We start from the raw sequence: 20,563 nt of genomic DNA on the forward strand, positions 1-20,563 counted from the left end.
GTACAAGTTGAAGTTTCTGTGTAGCTACAGGAATCTGCCGTGGGCTATTTTGACACTATCCATCTGTCATTCTGAAAAGCTGACATCAACCTAAAGGTAGGAAACTGGTTTTAATTTAAAGACCAGTGAAAAGACCTTGGGGGAGATGTCTAGAAACAATGCATTTCTGATGCAAAAACACAAGGAAATACACTTTTATTTAATGACCAATGAGAGACCTCCTCCCAGCATCAATCACGTGGGGACAGTCTATGAGGTTTTACGGCTGAATTCTAGAACATTTCACCAGTCATTAAAGAAGGGATACTTTACATAAATCATCCTCAAAGCGATCAGAGGTCAACAACTTATGTAAATTGCAGAGCATGATTGAAGAGAGTTTGATCAGCTGTTTCATTAGTTGAACATGAATAAATGAAGGGCAGTAATACTCTTCCTCATTATGTTCACTCTCAGGTCAGGGCTCTATCATATCATATCAGAGCTGTTTACATGAAGGGTCTGATTGATATTGAATAGGTCTTTGTTTCCATGCATTCCTTCACTCTCCTATATCCTGGTATTAGATCTGTGGTGTGGCTGGATTGAATGATGGGATATTCTCACACTCAGGATCTTTGCGGCTTTGGTGCCTTCAAGCGTGACATTCACCGTTGGCGATGATTAATTGTGAGCTGGATGGGTGTAAACAGTGGTGTTTAATACAACGCTGTGGTTTTGGGAGAACACTGTCTCTGGGCCAATCAATAGCTGCTCGTTTCTGTCTACAGTCCTATTTACCATGTGATTTATCACCAAGTATTTTTGGGAGCCAGTGCCGCCTGATGGGTTGGCATTGTCTGTAGGTTGGTAATCTCGTTCCCAGACATTCCCGCACAAATGTGCGTAGAGTCTGGTGGACCAGTGCGTCAAACTTGGCCAAAACATAGAGCTGGGAGAAACTCCTGGCACATAGGCATTGGCTTAATCTACCTAATCTACCTACCAATCATCTTCCACAACACCTTCCCCCTAACCCTCCCCCATACGCTAGTACACCATAAACACAGAGCACCACAAGCACACCACACCACAAGCACATGTGAATTCACTAAAATGAAACAATGACAAATACTTTGCCATAGAATCACTCGCATTCTATGGTCACTCCCACTAAAGTCAACTTTGAGTGGTTGATATCCCAGGCTTATATGCGCTGTGCGCAATAGCCTGGGGATGAGGTTAGTAAGTTGGTAACACAGCATCTGCTAATGTCACGTCTGTGAGTGCTGTAATTTCATCAGGCTTTTTCTCGGTCACACTCCACAGTGTGAGGGAAGAGAAGTTAGCTGGTGAGAAGTGCTGGCACCCACCAGGAGTGAAAAGCTGCATCAGATAAGACCATCCTGCTGGGAGAGTCTGCAGCGCCCGCTCCATCTGTTCTCCCTTCTGGTTCACTCCTCCCCAAATAAAATGTAACGCCAAGTCTTATATTTAACTTTCCTTCACCCCCCCCCCCCCCCCCCCCTCTTGTCTCCTCCCTCTGTCCTCCTCTCCTGCAGGGTACCACCACAGCCTGCCGTCGTCGCCGTACTCCTCCGGGCCCGAAGGTCAAAGGTTACCTCCATCCGGAACTTTGTCATCAGAGTTCCTGAACCATGGTGTGCCGGTGAAGATCCTGTTGCTGGTGTGCAACGCCGCCTGGAATGCCCAGCAGGCTGTCAGGTTAGGTGACTGTTTCAAACACACTCTGGGGTCTAAGGGGCGGTTGGTGTTGTTCACCTCTTCATACCGTCACTCATTGAAAGAGAAAGTTACAGTTACAACATAAGGTCATGAGTAATTTCTAAATATAGACTTTTCATTCGACTTTGGGCCAGCAGGAAAAGACCTCACGACTTTAATGTCGATGGGGAAATATGCAGCACAGAAAGGCCTCTACTATCTCATGTGACGGTTGAAAGAGCCACAGTCAATGAGTCACAGCCTCTGAGAGTTTCTTGTCAATCTAATTGAGAGGCGAGTCTCCAACTGAATGGTTGTGAAGTTTGACATCTGACACGGTGGTGTAATCCATCAGACATCCAGCCCGACAGCAGTGGAGGGATCAATACTCGCTCAGGAGACCTCACAGTGTCGGCCATGAGAAATCCAATCCCATCCAGAAGGCTTAGTGTCTCTCAGCATTCTCCCATGCTTCAACATCGCTGATTAACCATCCCACTGGGCACACACTGGTGTCAGATGTGAAACTTCATAACCAGTCAACGTTGTTTCAACGTAATTTGTCAACATATTGTGATGTGGAATCAACTTGGAAAATATATTGAATTTGAAAAAACAAATCAACCAGTACTGTTTTCATCTCATTTCAACCAGAGTTGTAAACATAAAAACGTGTTTAAAACTTCAATTTAAAGGAAAGGTTCACCCATTTTGAATGTTATATTGTTTTTGTGCATCCCTGAGTGATGTTCTATCAATTCCCTGGGTCCTTTCATGTTTTCATGTGTATCTGAGTTATTGGCGTTCAAGCAGGCAGACATCCCTCTGGTATGACGTAGCACTGTGGTCACTCTCACTACGCTGGAATAGGACTTTTAGATGGTGAAAACGTCTATCATACATGTTAGATTTCAATACTGGCCAATGTCATAACACGGGAGGATGTCTTCTCTTAAATGAGCCACTGGTTATATTTTTGCAATATTCCTACCTCGAGACATTTAACAGAGGGTCTAGCCCATTTTTCCTATTTGTCTGCCTCTTTAATTTTTTGAAAGAAAGGAGATAGGAATCCAATGAATGAAGGAACGTGTTACTACGCCCCACCCTGTCGACCATTCGCGTTCACGTTGTCATGCTGTGTCACACGGTTGCTAAGATAATCGTTACGCAAACCCTTCTCAGAGTCAGTGTATACGTCGAGAAAAGTGCCTATTTTCTCTAAAGTACGTAATATTACAATTCCAAAGCTATACGATATTACAGGTAGCAAGTTTAATTATCTCACATCTCGGAAAATATTTGAAATGTTGTACTTCTTGACGAAATTAATGCTAGTGTTGGTTTTTGAGCTAGCGCCCAATAGACTCCCATTCACTCCTTGAAGGAGAGCGGTCCTTGTCCCAGAATCGCCCAGAATGCACCGGCCTGTACCGTAGACATAGCATGGGCAACGTTTCCCATCTCCTCAAAAGTATATGTGCCGTTGAGAATGTTAATGTTCGGAAAATGTTCCTAATTTTTTGTACACTTGGGTGGTTGAAATTATGTTGACTTTCATGTTTGATTAGACATATTTTATTTGACCTTGTTTCAATGTCGATAGTAAAATGGTATGTTTGAATCAATGTCATTGTTTCAACGTCATGTTATCCACCTAAATAAAGAGGTATATTGAAATAAAATGTGAAGCCACAATCCAACAATTTGTGCCGGAACATTGACTCTTACTTGTATATGTGGGCTGATTTAGTCATATTCTTCAACATAGAATTTTAGTTGAGATGGAGACGTGAAGCCAACATTTTAATAACAAACATTTTTTAAATCCTTCATATACAAGACAATATCCAAAGGTAAAAGTGTTTTATTATCATCATGAATTTGGAATCCTATTCACAGGGCTAATGGTAACAACTTCTAAACTTCCAAAAAATCCAATCAACCATGGATGAATGGTAGTATACCTAGCTACACGTTGAAGTGATGGTGTTCTTTGTTGGGCAAATCAGATGTTAATGTAGCCGACATAAACCCAAACTCACTCTGAATTTACTTTCACATACAGCTTGGGTATGAAAAGATAGAGTTACTTTCAACTATTCTATGTTATTTAGGTAGTCTACACAAAGGTGTATGAAAGCTGATCCATGTCTAAATGTGTTGACATGACAGCTCAGCTGAAACAAACACAGCTTGTTTCCCAAGCTTAGCAGGGTACATAGAGGTAGGCATCTGGATGGTGGACTTGATCTTACTGATATTGAAACAATATAAAATAAAATGTCTAATCAAATCTAAAATTCAACATAATTTCAATATAGGAAGAAAAAAACTAGAAGTTTCAACGCAATTTCAACGTATACATAGTTCTGATGATTATGTTGAAATTAGATTGATGTAAGCACCTGTTAAGTCAAGTTAAGTCAATGTATTTAAGTTAAAGTCTAATTTCAATGTTTACCGCTGGTTGAAATGAGATGAAAACAGTACTGGTTGATTACTTTTTTTAAATCAATGTATATTAATGTTTATTCCATGTCACAACACGTTGAAAAATTACCTTGAAACAATGTTGATTCAACCAGTGTGTGCCCAAGTGGGCTCAGACGTGTCTCTGTCTCATCAGGTGAAGGGTGAAGATATTTGTGTGCCTAGAAAATGACATGTGAATTGCACTCTTTGTCTTGCTCTTATTGTCCTACAGGGAATAGGTTTGCAGGTACATTCCTCTAACCAGCACAGTGTGAAATTTCCATTTCAGTGTGAAATTTCCATTACATTGCTTTGTTTAACCGTTAACTCCAAGACCTTCTTGTTGAATCGAATTAGTATGATAAAAAATTTGTTTAAACTAGAGATGTCAGTCATTTTGCATTGGATGCGTCTCAATCCACTGCATCCGCTGGTGTCGCATGGTGCATGGTGTCGCACTTCCGCATCTGCAGTGAAAGGTAACAGGTCTTCTCACAAAATCGTCTGTAGAGTCCGAACAAAGCATGAGACTTTCACGAACACGATGGTGTTGTCCGTTTTGCTCTACGACCCCTACACGTGTCTTGGAAGTCGTCTGAAGTCAGTACAGCCGATTTGCCAACTTCTGTCTGTAGCGTCCGAGCAATTTGGTGGTCTACACACTAATATGACCCCTCTTTCGAAAGCTGAGACTCTCACGTACGTGTCAGTTGCTCACAGCAAGAGTCGTCTGAAGGTCTCCCGGTACCAGTTCAAAACTATTATGGGATTACAGTATATATGGAGACTGTTTAGTGCCAAAAATAAGGGGTTAAATACCTATCAAAGATGTAGGACAGACATTTCTGAACAAACTTCCTTTGGAAGTTTTTGGGGCACTTTCTGTTGTTCCAAGTAGTGAATCTGTTATTCAAAGCGTTTGTATGGGTTAATAGCAGTAAGGCCAAATAAAATTCTAAATCAAATAGCTAAATTAACCTTGGTATGACCTTCTTAAAATAATTCCATATATAACTTAGAAAAAGAGCTAAGAGCTTGCTGTCTAATCCATATCATCTCTGGACACGGCATGCTTTAGATGTGAGTTCCTCGCTGAGAATGTTCAAAGCCAGATTGCTAGTTGTAGTCTGAAACCCAGTCCTGTTTGTAGCAGGCCACTTCACCCATATTGATTTAATGTATTTTGCATTTGCTTAGATGTTTCTTTCCTAGTGATCCCATCATTATGCACAGTGTGGGACAGGACAAACAAATCATAATGTGACCCATATTGATGCTGAGTCTTATTTCCATGCAGACAAACTGCCTGTTGAGGAGAGAGATGCGATGCGCATCAGTGGGAATTCTGACACATTTCATAGTCTCCATTGGATGATCTTATCAAGTGTCAGATGTTTTTTGGATCAAATAACTTTCTCATTTGTTTTGGTCTGACAGATGAAAATAAATCTGACTCTGCCATAAGCGTGAACTTATTATTAAGAGATATGAGCTCTGCATTATTTTTGCAATTTATTCCAAAGACTGCACAGCTAGAAAATGTGGTTCCTTGGAAGTTGTGGGTTAGTGAACGTATGTTTTTGGTTTCACAATGGTTGTGGGAACAAAGCCATACGTTTTGTGACTGGTAAAAAGGAATGTTTTTTCAATGTTCTGAGAACAGAAGGGAACATTTCGCCTGCTCTGGGAACGTTTATTTTTAGGTTAATGTTTTACTCTGGTTCCTTGAAAGTTTTCCTGGGAGCTCTGAGAACAGAAATTCTATGTTATTTTGAGGTTTTTGAATAACTTCCTTTCAAACTTTAGAAATACTCCTCAGTTTCATCAGCTGTTCTCAGACAATCCCACAGGTGAAGAAGCTGGATGTGGAGGTCCTGGTCTGGCGTGGTTACACGTGGTCTGCGGTTGTGAGGCTGGTTGGACATACTGTCAAATTCTCTAAAACGATGTTGGAGGTGGCTTATGGTAGAGAAATTAACATTCAACTCTCTGGCAACAACTCTGGTGGACATTCTTGCAGTCAGCATGCCAATTTCACACGCCCTCAAAGCTTGAGACATCTGTGGCATTGTGTTGTGTGACACAATTGCGCATTTTAGAGTGGCCTTTAATTGTCCCCAGCACAAGGTGCAGCTGTGTAATGGTCATGCTGTTTAATCAGCTTCTTGATATGTCACACCTGTCAGGTGAATGGATTATTTTAGAAAAGGAGAAATGTTCACTAACAGAGATGTTAACAAATGTGTTCACAAAATTTGAGAGAAATAAGATTTTTGTCCATATGCAAAAATTCTGGAATCTTTTATTTCAGCTCATGAAACATGGGACCAACACTTTACATGTTGCGTTTATATTTTTGTTCAGTATATAATCTTATTTTCTCTTTCCATGGAATTAGTCCACTGTGCCACCATGATTGAGCTAACATGCCATGTTTTTTTACGCATACAAAATAAACATCTGTTAAGTTTAGTCTATTCAAACATACCCCATTTCATATGAAACAAGCGCTCATTATGATCAGGCCAATTAGTGGGCGCGAGGATAGAGTTTTGTTAATGCTGAGAACAGAATGTATATGTTTTTAAATAACGTTCTTAGAAAGTTCTCTGAACGTTACTAAAGTCTTCTTGTGGTTTTTATGGAAAGTTTTCGTAACGCTCCCTCTGAAAAATGAGAACATGACTTTAAATAGAACCATGTTGAAACCTGTAGGAAACGTTATGCTAAAGTACTGAAATTCCCACAGAAGAATGTTGTTTCTTAACATTCTTGGAACAATTAGAGAACATGACTTTAGATAGAACCATGGTGAAACGTTATGCTGAAGTACTTTGTTTTTTAACGTTCACTGAACTATTTGAGAATATTCCCAATGTCAAACCAGTTGGACAATGTTCCTACAGTAGAACATTACCAAAATTGAAATTATACGTTAACATGTTTGAACTTTTAGGAAACTTTCTGTTTAAGTAATGAAATACCAAGAAATACCAAGAAAATAAGAATGTTCCAAAGCCAAGCAACAACAACTACCCCAGCTATGCTCCATTCTGCTGCCTTGGTTATGACATTGGCAGGCTTGGCCATGCGCTAGTCCTCACAGCTGCCTTTGTTCTAGATGGATGATCCCACACAAAACTATCAGAGCGATCATCTGACGATCAACACTCACATCTTAAATTCATCAGTCTGAGTGATGCCCACCAGCAGCCCAGTGGGCAATCTGTTCCTTGCTGTCTTCTCTGTGTACACTAAGACAAATAAAGCACAACGGTGCTTCAGAGACAACTAACAAGACTGTTGTAGTAGCTCAAGACTTTACAAGGCTACTGCTAAAACGATGCCTCGGAGGCACCATAGACTGTGTGGGGATCATTGTGGGATGAACATGGACGTGTCTGTAAGACAATTTAACATACTTCCAATCTTGCATCATTCTCAGGTGAAGAGAGAGGGGTAGTACTGTGTACCAGGGCCTGCCATAGAGAGAGGGCTTGACAAGACTATGGGCCGATGATCTGAACAGCATAACAAGTCCTGGAAATAAAGGAACAAACACCTCAAAGCACAGAAAATGAAGGCTTTTTGTTGTGTTGTCTCTCTTTATGACCTGGTTGTTGCAGCTGTTGCTCATAGTGACCATGGAATGTGGGTCTGCAATTACACAACAATCCGTGGAAAGTACAGTATGTTGAATGGAGGACAATGACATTAAAAGTCCTTGAGTTAATGAGACAACCCTTCATGAAACTATGATGGGTATTGAATTAAAACAGAATCAATATTTTACTTTAAGGCTCAGATGAGAAATACATTTTGATAGGGTTTGTGCACTTTCACATAGATCTAATCAAGCTACATTTTGTAGTGAAGGCCAGAGAAATATTTATGAAATATTCACAAAATATTCAGCTTTGGGTCATGTTACCTGCCAGATTGACGTACACTGAGGAAAACATTTCATCTTAATTTGATAGATCATTGAGATGCACCTTGATTAACCCTGTGACGAATCCTCACCGTGGTGTTATCTCTCAATTATGTGTGCAAGCCTCAGCCTCTCCCAGTTAAAGATGAGGAGTTTATGACAGAGACATGGCCTCAATCTGAGGTGCCGTAAAATGAAGGCATCATGTGATCCTTCAGCTCTGATGCAGGGCCATGCCTGTAATGTTGTTATAATGTATAATTATCTATGTGTGTCTCATATAGATACACTGTAATGAGAGCTCTGGTATAATGGTGATTATATAGGTGGAGCGTCATCCGTGACGATAGGTGAAGGGGGCCTGAAGACTAGTAAGAAACCAGCAACCTAAGCAGGGCTAGTGTGGTTCTGCCTATATGACAGTGTGAGAAGTGAATGCAGGATGTGTACTCTACTCTACTCCTTCTCTCACTGTATATTGATTAAACAGTCATTTGGGTCAATGAAATGTTAGTTGACCACAAACATGCTCATCGTTGAAATTACGTTTTTTGATCATTTCACTTCACGTATCCCATTGATAACTGTCTAAGATCCTATCTCTTCTGACTGAATGGTCATCATGTGTTCCCATCTGCTCCTCAGGTTTGGACCTCCGTTCCTGATGAGGGAGGACCGCTCCACCTCCTGGGACCAGCTGCAGCAGAGCATCCTCAGCAAGCTCTACTACCTGATGATCAACGGAGCACAGGCCCAGGTACAACACTGGAAGACCATAGCTGACACACAGCTAATGGCTCAGCGACTCTCCAACGCTAACCTTTAACCCTGGGCTAGTGTGTTTTCTGCCTGTCATATCTCTCTATGTCTGGTCTTCTAGTGCAGTATGCGCTACCTCTTGAGTATAAAAAAACACCTAACCAAAACTACATTACGGTAGGTGCATATACAGTCAGGTTCGAAATCATTAACCCCCTTGATAAAGAGCTCAAAAATGACTATATAAAATAAATCATTCAAATCCTGAGCTATATATTATATGCTACATTTAAAAAAAATAGTATTTTAAACTAATACAATTGCTCTTAAAAATATATATTTTGTCTAACAAGTAATACATTTTTTCTCAAAAGGTTAGGCGTCAAAATGATTGACACCCCTGTTTTCAATACCTTTCAATTCCTCACCTTGCGAGGATAACGACACTGAGCCTTTTATGAGTTGGAGAACGCATTGGGAGGGATCTTACACCATTTCTCCATACATAATTCATTTGGATCCTTAATAACCTTTGTCTGCGCTTATGGACTGCCCTCTTGAATTCAAACCACAGGTTTTCAATGGGTTTCAAGTCAGGAGACTGAGATGGCCATTACAAAATATACCATTTGTGGCCAATTATTTTCTTTGTGGATTCTGATGTGTGCTTGGGGTTATTGTCTTGCTGGAAGATCCAAACCAAGTGGCTTGTTTGCACTGTCTCCACCTTTGTTGGGGCAACCGCAGAACATTGGACAAACATGTAATGATACAAATGCAAACATAACAGTCTGCTTAGATGCACCCAGCTGTGTGACCTCTGATTGCGGTTCAGCGCAGTATAGCATGATGTTAATCATGTCGCTAAACAGCTTTCCAGTTAGTGTCTGACTCTGTCAGGCGGTTGCATGGCCACCAGACTGCCTGCATGTTTGTCTGTCGGTTTGCTAAAGACTCCTGATGTTTTAGAGAGAAAATAAATGATAGGTTAGCATTTTGTGAAGAGAGGAGAGACAGAGATGCCATGAAGGAAGAGTGAGAGTGTTAAACTCTCAGTAATTCTCTGTATTGGATTTATCCTGTCCTTTTTTAAACCTCCAGTTGGCTATTTAATTAAAGTCTAGCTTACAAAATCAGTGTAAGGAGCCGACCTCAGCCAAGAGAGAGACACTCCAAATAGATGTTTTGCCAAAAAAATACAATTCTCTAGAGCATGGACAGATACGCATCAACCTGCATTTATGGCAGCAATCACTTACTTTCAAAAGTGGATTTTCTACCCTCATCTAATTTTAGACCACAGCAATGGAGTCCAATAGCAGCAGTGGCAGTAAGCCAGTCAGTCTGCCTCATTGGATCCTGATGTTGCCTCTCCGTTGCCTGACATCTCAGTCAGCATGGAGCTGCTCACTCGAGCAGACAGGGTGACATGCTACGTATGCTACGCTAACCATTCAGATGACATGGTGCTGTTGACTGTGTATAATTAGAGGATAACAGCACCCCTCCTTGAGCAGGCTGTGGCTCAGACTCACAGCTGTAATTCATGACACTACATGATGTCCTCACAGTGACACACTCTGTGAGGATGGGGAACTGATGAGATTTAATTGAAGATTCAATACGGGAGATGAGGAGATTTGTAAATGTGGAATGGAGAATGGATATTTGTCACACAGAGACAGACCATGTTACAGACAGATGATGTTATGGTAATACGTGAGGGATTAAGCAGAAATCCGTCAGTGCTTAGATTGTAATGGGAAAGCATTAGAACATTATTCTCATGTGTAAATAGTGTTGCTATCGACCAAATCATAATGTTCTCTTAACACAAGCAGTAATTAACCCAGGTAGATTTAAGACTGAAAGTTACTGAAAGCAATGATTTTCTCTTGGAGTGCGTGTGCTACTATAACGACTCTTGTGTTTAATTCAATATTGTTTGGTCTCCTCTTGCCTCATGCAGTGTTCTGGCTGAGACAGGTAGAAGCTCAGAGATGTATTGTTGCGTGGTGTTGTGTTTTAGCTGTGTTTTTCTTCCTATCTACCCAGCAGTCATTCTGACAGGGTATGACATTACTCAGAGCCAGACCAAACCTAGGTGCTTATTTGTTCATGTTCCCTCTCACTTACTCATACCTTCTCACACACCTGTCACACACGCACATACACACACACCTGAGCTGAGCCTCTTTCTGCTTCACACACACACACCAGAGCTTTTCACACATTCTTAGACTGTAGCCTGCAGTGGGTGGGATGCACACACACACACGGGTATATACTGTATCTGTGTGTGGCATGGGTGGTCTTTGCATGTAGACACAAGTCTATCATGCTAAGCAGAATACAGGGCTTAAACAAAGTGGCTAAGTACTAGATGAGAGGAAAACTCATTTCAGGTCCACTTTTGTCATCTTTCGTTTCAAGCTTTTGACAGGTAATTCACTTTGAAGACTTTTGGAAGGTTGAGGTATTCTCAGTGAAGGCGTTCACAAAAAACATCTCATGGAAAGCTGCCAGAGGGTAATGTGATAAACACTAGGACCTCAAATATGTAGCTGCTTTACACATGCATTTATAGAGGACAGTGTGACCCAATGGGAAATCCATTCTTCTTCCATTTTAAACCATTCTGGCATTTCAGTTGGAGCAGTCATAAGAGCACTTCATGTGTTCTGTGTTCGCTATCTCAGGTTGAGCACAAATATAGAAAAACCCTCTTCAAGACTCTCTAGGGTATTTAGACAAACTGCAGGCCTCGCAGATTCCTTTATGAGGTCTGGTTATTCCCCCGGCGTCCTAGATTTTAGATCTAGTATCTTTATTCTAGGTTACCCCATGACAGGTCAGTGTTGAGCTGTATGCCCACACGGCATCCTAATGTACAGTCCCATAGCAGCTTTCGACATATAATTCCTCATTAGTATTGTCATTCTGTATTCCTTTGCAAAGATTAGTCTTTTTTCAGCGTTTTTGTTCATAATATAATGTCAATCCAAATGCATCAAGAGGAGTAGTGGATCCCCCTTTTGGCAATCCATTTAAGGACACCCATTTTCCCGTTCCCTTAAGTTTAATTAGTCATATGTACAGGATACACCTGGTGTACAGCGTCCAATGAAATGCTTACTTGATGGTTCCTTCTCGACAATACAACAACAATAAGAAATAATAAAAGATAACAATAAGAACAAAACGTAATTGGCTCAGGAAAATATAATAAACATTTTAGCATAAGTATAATATAGGAAAGCACAATTTATAGTCCAATATTTACACATGTATCAGAGAAAGGGGCGATTAGGGGGGAAGTGTTGAAGTTGTGCAGTATTAGCAATAGTAAATGAGAGTCTGATAGCAGCAATTGGGATGTGTGTGTGTGTGTGTGTGTGTGTGTGTGTGTGTGTGTGTGTGTGTGTGTGTGTGTGTGTGTGTGTGTGTGTGTGTGTGTGTGTGTGTGTGTGTGTGTGTGTGTGAGGTTAAGCGGGCGAGTGTTAAGAAGCGCTGTTTGACGGGTCATGTTTCGGAGGACGCATGACTCGACCTTCGCCTCCCGAGCCCGTTGGGGAGTTTCAGTGAAGAGACAAGATGGAAATTGGGGAGAAAAAGGGGTAAAAAATAGAAACTCTTGGTGTCAGACCTTATGTTTTGATACCGTCTGACGGACGGTAAGGGAGTGAACAGCTCATGTCTGGGGTGTGTGGGATCCTTGACGATGCTGCTGGACTTCCTCAGGCACCTTTTCAAGTACATGTCCCGTATGGGTGGGAACACGGCCCTGCAGACCACCAGCAACAGTGCAATATCTGAAAATGTGGGACAGTTAAACAGGTGGCATGAGTTTGTAAACCTTCTGACCACCCCTGAAAGTCAGAATAACCATGTTCCACATCATCATGGTGATGTGCCAAGTGACACTTTGCTTCTTTAAAACTTGACTGCTGACATGCAAAATATTCTGGGACTGTATTAACAGTGGACTAATGAAAATAATAACAAAATATTGTTTTTGAGTGATTTTCTTTCTTTTAAGTGTTAAACAAACCCTGAGAGGGCTGTTAGACAGACGGGAGCTGCCCCCATCAGGATGACTGGAGAAACAGCAACCATCCCATTATTATCCTGCTATAATAATGGAAAGGTTTAGTCAATCTCAAATGATTTATGCCTAATGAATTTCAAAGCCATGCTATTATGTTATTAACTGATACATTTATTTTTGTTTGTTTCTGACATGGAAAGTCAACATTTTCACACTCGTAGCAGCAGCCATCGTAGAAATAGGAAATACCTTGAACATCTTTGCAATATTTACAGTATTTTCAGGACTGTAGTGTTTCAATCCTTTCAGGACGAGTCGGTTCAGTGTTCTCCTACTTACATAATGCCTTCACCACCTATTTTTGGTTCTCTCCTCTTCACAAGAATCAGTGTTGTTGTTTATCCTGGAATCTGGCCAGCAACTCACAGGAATTCATTTGAAGGAGAGGAAATCAATTTCATTTTCTGCAAAGCACTCCAGAACATCCAATCCCAGCAGGTCTCTGAGCAATATAAACACATTTTTTCTTCTCTTCTCATCTCGATTTTTCAGATGCAATCAAAACAGGCATAAAGAGGGTGATTATCTTTGGGATTATTGGGTTTGGGTCACATCGAAATTAACCTGTGAAACTTTGGAACTAGACAAAATATATATTTTTTGATTGATTGTGTTCCTGGTAGTACCTCCCAAACTAGAACAGTTCTCAGTAAACAGTCTCTTCTGTATATCTCACAGAGATGAGGAGAAAACTAACACAAATCTTAATGATGATTCATTTGGAAAGACCCACCCTTTCCTAGCATCCTCCAAGTTTGGTGCAGGGCCCCAAGCTTATCAAAAAGATTCAGAGGCTTTGACCAGGAAAAATGTGGTTTGGAACTATTAACTCTCCAATGTATTGATTTGAATGCTTGGCTGCTCATCTTCTCTCTGGTGGCAGTATTTCAAATCAAATGTTATTTGTCACAAGGTGCCGAATACAACAGGTGTAATGCTTATTTACAAGACCTTAACCAACAATGCAGTTTTAAGAAAAATAGGTGTTATGTAAAAAATAGAGCAGCAGTAAAATAACAGTAGCGAGGCTTTATACAGGGGGTACCGGTACAGAGTCAATGTGGAGGCTATATACAGGGGGTACCGGTACAGAGTCAATGTGGAGGCTATATACAGGGGGTACCGGTACAGAGTCAATGTGGAGGCTATATACAGGGAGTACCGGTACAGAGTCAATGTGGAGGCTATATACAGGGGGTACCGGTACAGAGTCAATGTGGAGGCTATATTCAGGGGGGTACCGGTACAGTGTCAATGTGTGGGGGCACAGGTTAGTCGAGGTAATTGAGGTAATATGTACATGTAGGTAGAGGTAAAGTAACTAGGCTTAGATATAAATAGAGAGTAAATGAACAGAGAGTAGCAGCAACGTAAAAGGGAGGAGTGACAATGCAAATAGTCTGTGTAGCCATTTGATTAGCTGTTCAGGAGTCTTATGGTTTGGAGTAGAAGCTGTTAAGAAGCCTTTTGGACCTAGACTTTCAGTGCGGTTATGACTGTAAAAAACAGTGCCAATTCAAAGGATGTTATTGCTGGGGAATGTTGCCTTTACAAGTCATTATTCAACCTCCACATCAGATGATAGGGCACTTTTTACTGACTACAAACCTTGATCTGTCCTGTGCAGTCAGGATTCAAATTATGATTCAAAGAGCTGTGCTGTCCATCACCATACAGTGCCTTGCGAAAGTATTCGGCCCCCTTGAACTTTGCGACCTTTTGCCACATTTCAGGCTTCAAACATAAAGATATAAAACTGTATTTTTTTGTGAAGAATCAACAACAAGTGGGACACAATCATGAAGTGGAACGACATTTATTGGATATTTCAAACTTTTTTAACAAATCAAAAACTGAAAAATTGGGCGTGCAAAATTATTCAGCCCCCTTAAGTTAATACTTTGTAGCGCCACCTTTTGCTGCGATTACAGCTGTAAGTCGCTTGGGGTATGTCTCTATCAGTTTTGCACATCGAGAGACTGACATTTTTTCCCATTCCTCCTTGCAAAACAGCTCGAGCTCAGTGAGGTTGGATGGAGAGCATTTGTGAACAGCAGTTTTCAGTTCTTTCCACAGATTCTCGATTGGATTCAGGTCTGGACTTTGACTTGGCCATTCTAACACCTGGATATGTTTATTTGTGAACCATTCCATTGTAGATTTTGCTTTATGTTTTGGATCATTGTCTTGTTGGAAGACAAATCTCCATCCCACTCTCAGGTCTTTTGCAGACTACATCAGGTTTTCTTCCAGAATGGTCCTGTATTTGGCTCCATCCATCTTCCCATCAATTTTAACCATCTTCCCTGTCCCTGCTGAAGAAAAGCAGGCCCAAACCATGATGCTGCCACCACCATGTTTGACAGTGGGGATGGTGTGTTCAGCTGTGTTGCTTTTACGCCAAACATAACGTTTTGCATTGTTGCCAAAAAGTTCAATTTTGGTTTCATCTGTCCAGAGCACCTTCTTCCACATGTTTGGTGTGTCTCCCAGGTGGCTTGTGGCAAACTTTAAACTACACTTTTTATGGATATCTTTAAGAAATGGCTTTCTTCTTGCCACTCTTCCATAAAGGCCAGATTTGTGCAATATATGACTGATTGTTGTCCTATGGACAGAGTCTCCCACCTCAGCTGTAGATCTCTGCAGTTCATCCAGAGTGATCATGGGCCTCTTGGCTGCATCTCTGATCAGTCTTCTCCTTGTATGAGCTGAAAGTTTAGAGGGACGGCCAGGTCTTGGTAGATTTGCAGTGGTCTGATACTCCTTCCATTTCAATATTATTGCTTGCACAGTGCTCTTTGGGATGTTTAAAGCTTGGGAAATATTTTTGTATCCAAATCCGGCTTTAAACTTCTTCACAACAGTATTTCGGACCTGCCTGGTGTGTTCCTTGTTCTTCATGATGCTCTCTGCGCTTTTAACGGACCTCTGAGACTATCACAGTGCAGGTGCATTTATACGGAGACTTGATTACACACAGGTGGATTGTATTTATCATCATTAGTCATTTAGGTCAACATTGGATCATTCAGAGATCCTCACTGAACTTCTGGAGAGAGTTTGCTGCACTGAAAGTAAAGGGGCTGAATAATTTTGCACGCCCAATTTTTCAGTTTTTGATTTGTTAAAAAAGTTTGAAATATCCAATAGATGTCGTCCCACTTCATGATTGTGTCCCACTTGTTGTTGATTCTTCACAAAAAAGTACAGTTTTATATCTTTATGTTTGAAGCCTGAAATGTGGCAAAAGGTTGCAAAGTTCAAGGGGGCCGAATACTTTCGCAAGGCACTGTATGCATGTCCACCAAGACCAGTGGGATCCCTGATTATACTGTACACTCATAGTTGTACATTACTCTAGTCCCTGCTCCTAACTCCAGTGGCAATGCCAATATTGATTCATTCAAAAAATGTTCGTCTTGCAGAATGCCAGAGTGCTGTTTAAGATCCGTGTGGTGGGAGGATCAGCGTCCTACAGCTACCTCTCCCCCCAGGATGGACGGCCGCTCTACCACCCAGCAGTGAACAGGTGAGACAGACAGCCTCTGCAGGCCACATACTGTAGCTAGTTAAGCGTCTGCCTGTCAGACAGTTAGGTAGTGAGATGAGAAGGTAAGGCCGCGAACAGGCGGTTCATCAAGCTAAAGTGAAACAGTAGAGGTGTTCAAGCAAGTCTTCTAAGCATTTCAAGAGTAATGTGTCAAAACCACAGTTTCTTCCCTCTATATTTTGTATTGGTAGTTCTTTACTGAGAGGCAGCCCATACGGTGTAGTGGATTAGGTAATGCCCATTTCTTACCGCAGTGAAATATGCAGCCATTTTGTAAGGTTCTTTTTCAGGAGAGGGTGTCTAATAGTTTACGAACTGTGGAAACTAATTGCCATTTTAAAGGGCACTTTATCAAGGCAGAATTCCTCAAGTTGCTTAGAAATGTCCATTCATCCATTTGAATGGTTGCTGGGGGGCGTGGTGCTTTTGAAGTGCATGTGTGCACAGTATTCAGAACACTTCTATTTGATGATGGTGCTACAAGACCCATTCATGTATTGATATTTCAGTAATACTACTAAATTGCTGCACGAGTGTCCCTCAAAGGTTTATGTGATTTATTTTAACCTTTAACAACACCATCAGTAAAAGCATTTAGCATTTCAATCAATAGCTTTCCCTTACTTTGGAAAATAAAGTGATAGGAAGGAAAATTCTTCTTCCAGCATATAGGTTGTCTGCTATCCGACTGTGCTCCTTTGACCAGCATAGATGCATTTATCGGTTGATATTTTGTCCATAGCCAGCCTTCATCACGGGCAGGGCTGTGTAGAGTCATAATAGAGGCTGTGATGGTGGTAAATGAAAGCATCTATAGCCTGTGGAGAGATACATGTACTGTCTCTACAGATCTGAAATCTCCAGGGTTCATACTGAGAGGCACCCCATAGCCATGAAGATCACTGTGTAATGAAATTCTGTTTGAAGTGTTCGCTTGAAGAGTTCAACTGGCTTTGTAGTTTACCTGAGGGACCCCCAGAGCACAAGATTCCTACAAACAGTCATAGACATTGTGATAGTGAACTTACTACTCTACTCTCTGCCAAGAAAACTGTAGACAATCTTGCCAAATGCTCTGAGAGATATTTCTGAATTCAAATACTGTTTAATTGAGTCGTTTTGAGACTGGATGGATCTCTCGAGGCCATTATAAAAGCACAACTGTCATAGAAGACTTGAGTCAAGAAAACATGCTTCATTGTAGTAGAGACTGAAAAATAAATTGTTTCTCTGTCCCCATTCCACCTCTTCTACTGCTCATGGATAACTAGCATTAAGGAAAATCCCCAATTAATCTGTCACAAATTGTTTAAAATCCCACCTATCATTTAAATCCTATTTATAACTGACCCAATTAGTGGAGCTGGGTTTCTGGTGGGGCTCTATCACACCAAGAATAGCCTCATTCATTGCTTCAGCTGTTAGGGTTTGGTAAGGCACATAAAACTCGACTTTTACATTAAATCAATCTGATTCATAACATGCTTTAGGAAAGGAAAGGGAAAGGACCCCAACATGATGACATCCAATGCTGTCAGGGTTTCAAGGGGCCTACAGTAACGTTAACACAGACTCTGAATGAAAAGCTAATGTTTAACTACTTTCTTGACCTGCCGAAGATCCAACTCGGATCAAAACGTCGTCTTTATTGTGCGTCTGATTAAATCACCATGGGAGCATACCAGAGTTGCGGGCATTCCTTTTTTCTTCAACTACTTTCTTACCATCGATTGTGCTTTAAACATATGTTGTTGTGTGAATAGTTTGTGGATATTCTGTTTATTCAGCCTCTGAAAACACACTTCTGAAAGCACTATCTACAAATCCATGATCTGCTCCTTTTTTTGAATCCCAGTGTGGTGGATGTTTAATTGTAAGGTCCTGCTGACACCTAGTGGGTGTACAGAGTCTATAAACACATGCTGCTGCACAAAGGCCCTCTCTGAAAAGGTCTCGATGCCGCATTTCCAATGGGGATTTACTCCAGTGTTTTACCCAGAAGGCTCAGACTTTTCTGTTTCCATCTATGTGGGCTGGCACCTATGTCTCACGAGGCCATGGCTCTGCTCTGACTTGGAGCCATGGCAAAGCCCTGGGTACTTTTCAGCTGGCATTTACATGATGGCTAATTCTGAACTTTAACACCTTCTCGCAAAACTACAGTGTTCTTGAATGATGCAGAGCTTGAAGATTCTGCTCGCCATAAGTATTTAGTGCCACACTCCTAATGGAAACACAATAACTCTAGAGTTTACACCAGGGGTTCCCAACTGGTTTGGCCCATGACCCCATTTTGATATAAAAAAAAATTGTGACAACACCATTGTAAAAAAAAAAAGAAGTGATGAAATCAACAGCCAATATTTACTTATTTAATTGGGGCTATGACAATGTATTATAAATCAGTCTGATAATACTTTTGACAGTAATCATTTTCTATGATCTTCTGTACAGAAAATAACTATCATTGATGATGTTCTTTTTCCCTGATTTAGTGCCTAATCTTGTCCACTCTGTTCTAATAAGGCTTGTGGGCATTGTAGAGGGAAACAGACACACATGTGACACACATGTGAAGGGGTCATAATATTTTATATCCTAAACCGTTCAAAGGATAGAGCCACATTTGTAGGAAGAAAACAGAAACCTGTCTGTTTATTACAACCACATCTAGCGGCTACCGGAGGTTGCTGACATAGCCCCAGTTCTATGAACCAAGCATGATTTTTTTCCAGAGTTTCTCTTGTGACACCATTTTCAAATCTGGAGACCCCACATGGGGTTGCGACCCCTAGTTTGGGAAACGCTGGCCTACATTAACATAAAACACTGGTGGCCCACTGGTGAGGAGGGTCAGACTCAATGGAAAAGCACCTTAACAAAATGTACATACCACCTGAATAATAGGTGAACAGTAGGGGATTAGGCTGAAGTTTTACCCCTCTAATCTGATGACCTTTGACCCCTTTGTTCCCAGAGCTCTTAATCTCTGTGGCTCAGGAGGACCGCCCCATGTGAAGCTCATCATCGAGTGGGAACACAGAATCAAAGACTGGTCAGTCCTTCTCAGTGACAGTCTATAACCTTCTAGCCCTGAATTATTGTAGACCAACTGTAATCATAAAACCGTATGAATGGTGCTGCACATGCCTTATTTTATTAACGCCTGGCAGCCTCTTTCTCTCTCTGTGTACATGTTCCCAACTGTCTGTCTGTCTGTCTGTCTGTCTGTCTGTCTGTCTGTCTGTCTGTCTGTCTGTCTGTCTGTCTGTCTGTCTGTCTGTCTGCCTGCCTGCCTGCCTGCCTGCCTGCCTGCCTGCCTGTCTGTCTGTCTGTCTGTCTGCCTGTCTGTCTGCCTGTCTGTCTGTCTGTCTGTCTGTCTGTCTGTCTGTCTGTCTGTGTGTTGTCGGTCTGCGTGTTGTCGGTCTCCTGCAGCCTGTTTGGGAACATCCAGGAGGAGGTGGTGAAGGATGCTGAGAGTGTGAGAGGCCAGCATCAGCAGCACGTCCAGCAGCACAGTTGTACCCTGGACGAGTGCTTTCAGCTCTACACTAAAGAGGAACAGGTACATTATCTCCTACGGTCAGGCAACAACCACTGCTGAGTACAATCTGTTGTCTCACTATAGTCTACAAGGGTGTCAAACTCATTCCACGGAGGGCCTTGTGTCTGCTGCTTTTAGTTTTTTCCTTTCAATTAAGCCCTAGACAACCAAGTGAGTTGAGTCCCTTACTAATTAGTGACCTTAATTCATAAATTAAGTCCAAGGGAGCAGCGTAAACCCGCAGACACTTGGCCCTCCGTGGAATGAGTTTGACATGTGTCATAGAACCTTATGTACCGAACCCACTGACTGAATGACTGACGAGGAGCAAGGAAATCCTTCCTACCTGTGATTTATATACTGTATTTTTGTTTATAGGGGAGACTGCCTCTAGTTTGAAACAGTCCTTTAAGGGAAATTCATCCAAATTACAAATACATGAATCTTATGCTACCTTAAAAATAAGATGCACATTTGTTATTTGGGTGA

At 41.4% G+C, this 20,563-nt stretch overlaps 1 protein-coding gene across 1 annotated transcript in view; it reads left to right on the forward strand.

Annotated features, from left to right (window-relative positions):
• Positions 1 to 20,563, forward strand: part of LOC110538507 (ubiquitin carboxyl-terminal hydrolase 43) — a 94,376-nt gene that overhangs the window by 63,559 nt on the left and 10,254 nt on the right. Inside the window, exons 7-11 of the mRNA XM_036938592.1 lie at positions 1,542 to 1,704; positions 8,756 to 8,867; positions 16,406 to 16,509; positions 19,508 to 19,585; positions 19,966 to 20,095. Coding sequence (XP_036794487.1) covers positions 1,542 to 1,704; positions 8,756 to 8,867; positions 16,406 to 16,509; positions 19,508 to 19,585; positions 19,966 to 20,095 — 587 coding nt within the window. The remainder of the gene's footprint in view (positions 1 to 1,541; positions 1,705 to 8,755; positions 8,868 to 16,405; positions 16,510 to 19,507; positions 19,586 to 19,965; positions 20,096 to 20,563) is intronic.

This window comes from Oncorhynchus mykiss, chromosome 12 (assembly GCF_013265735.2).
Source record: "Oncorhynchus mykiss isolate Arlee chromosome 12, USDA_OmykA_1.1, whole genome shotgun sequence".
NCBI classification, from domain to species: domain Eukaryota; kingdom Metazoa; phylum Chordata; class Actinopteri; order Salmoniformes; family Salmonidae; genus Oncorhynchus; species Oncorhynchus mykiss.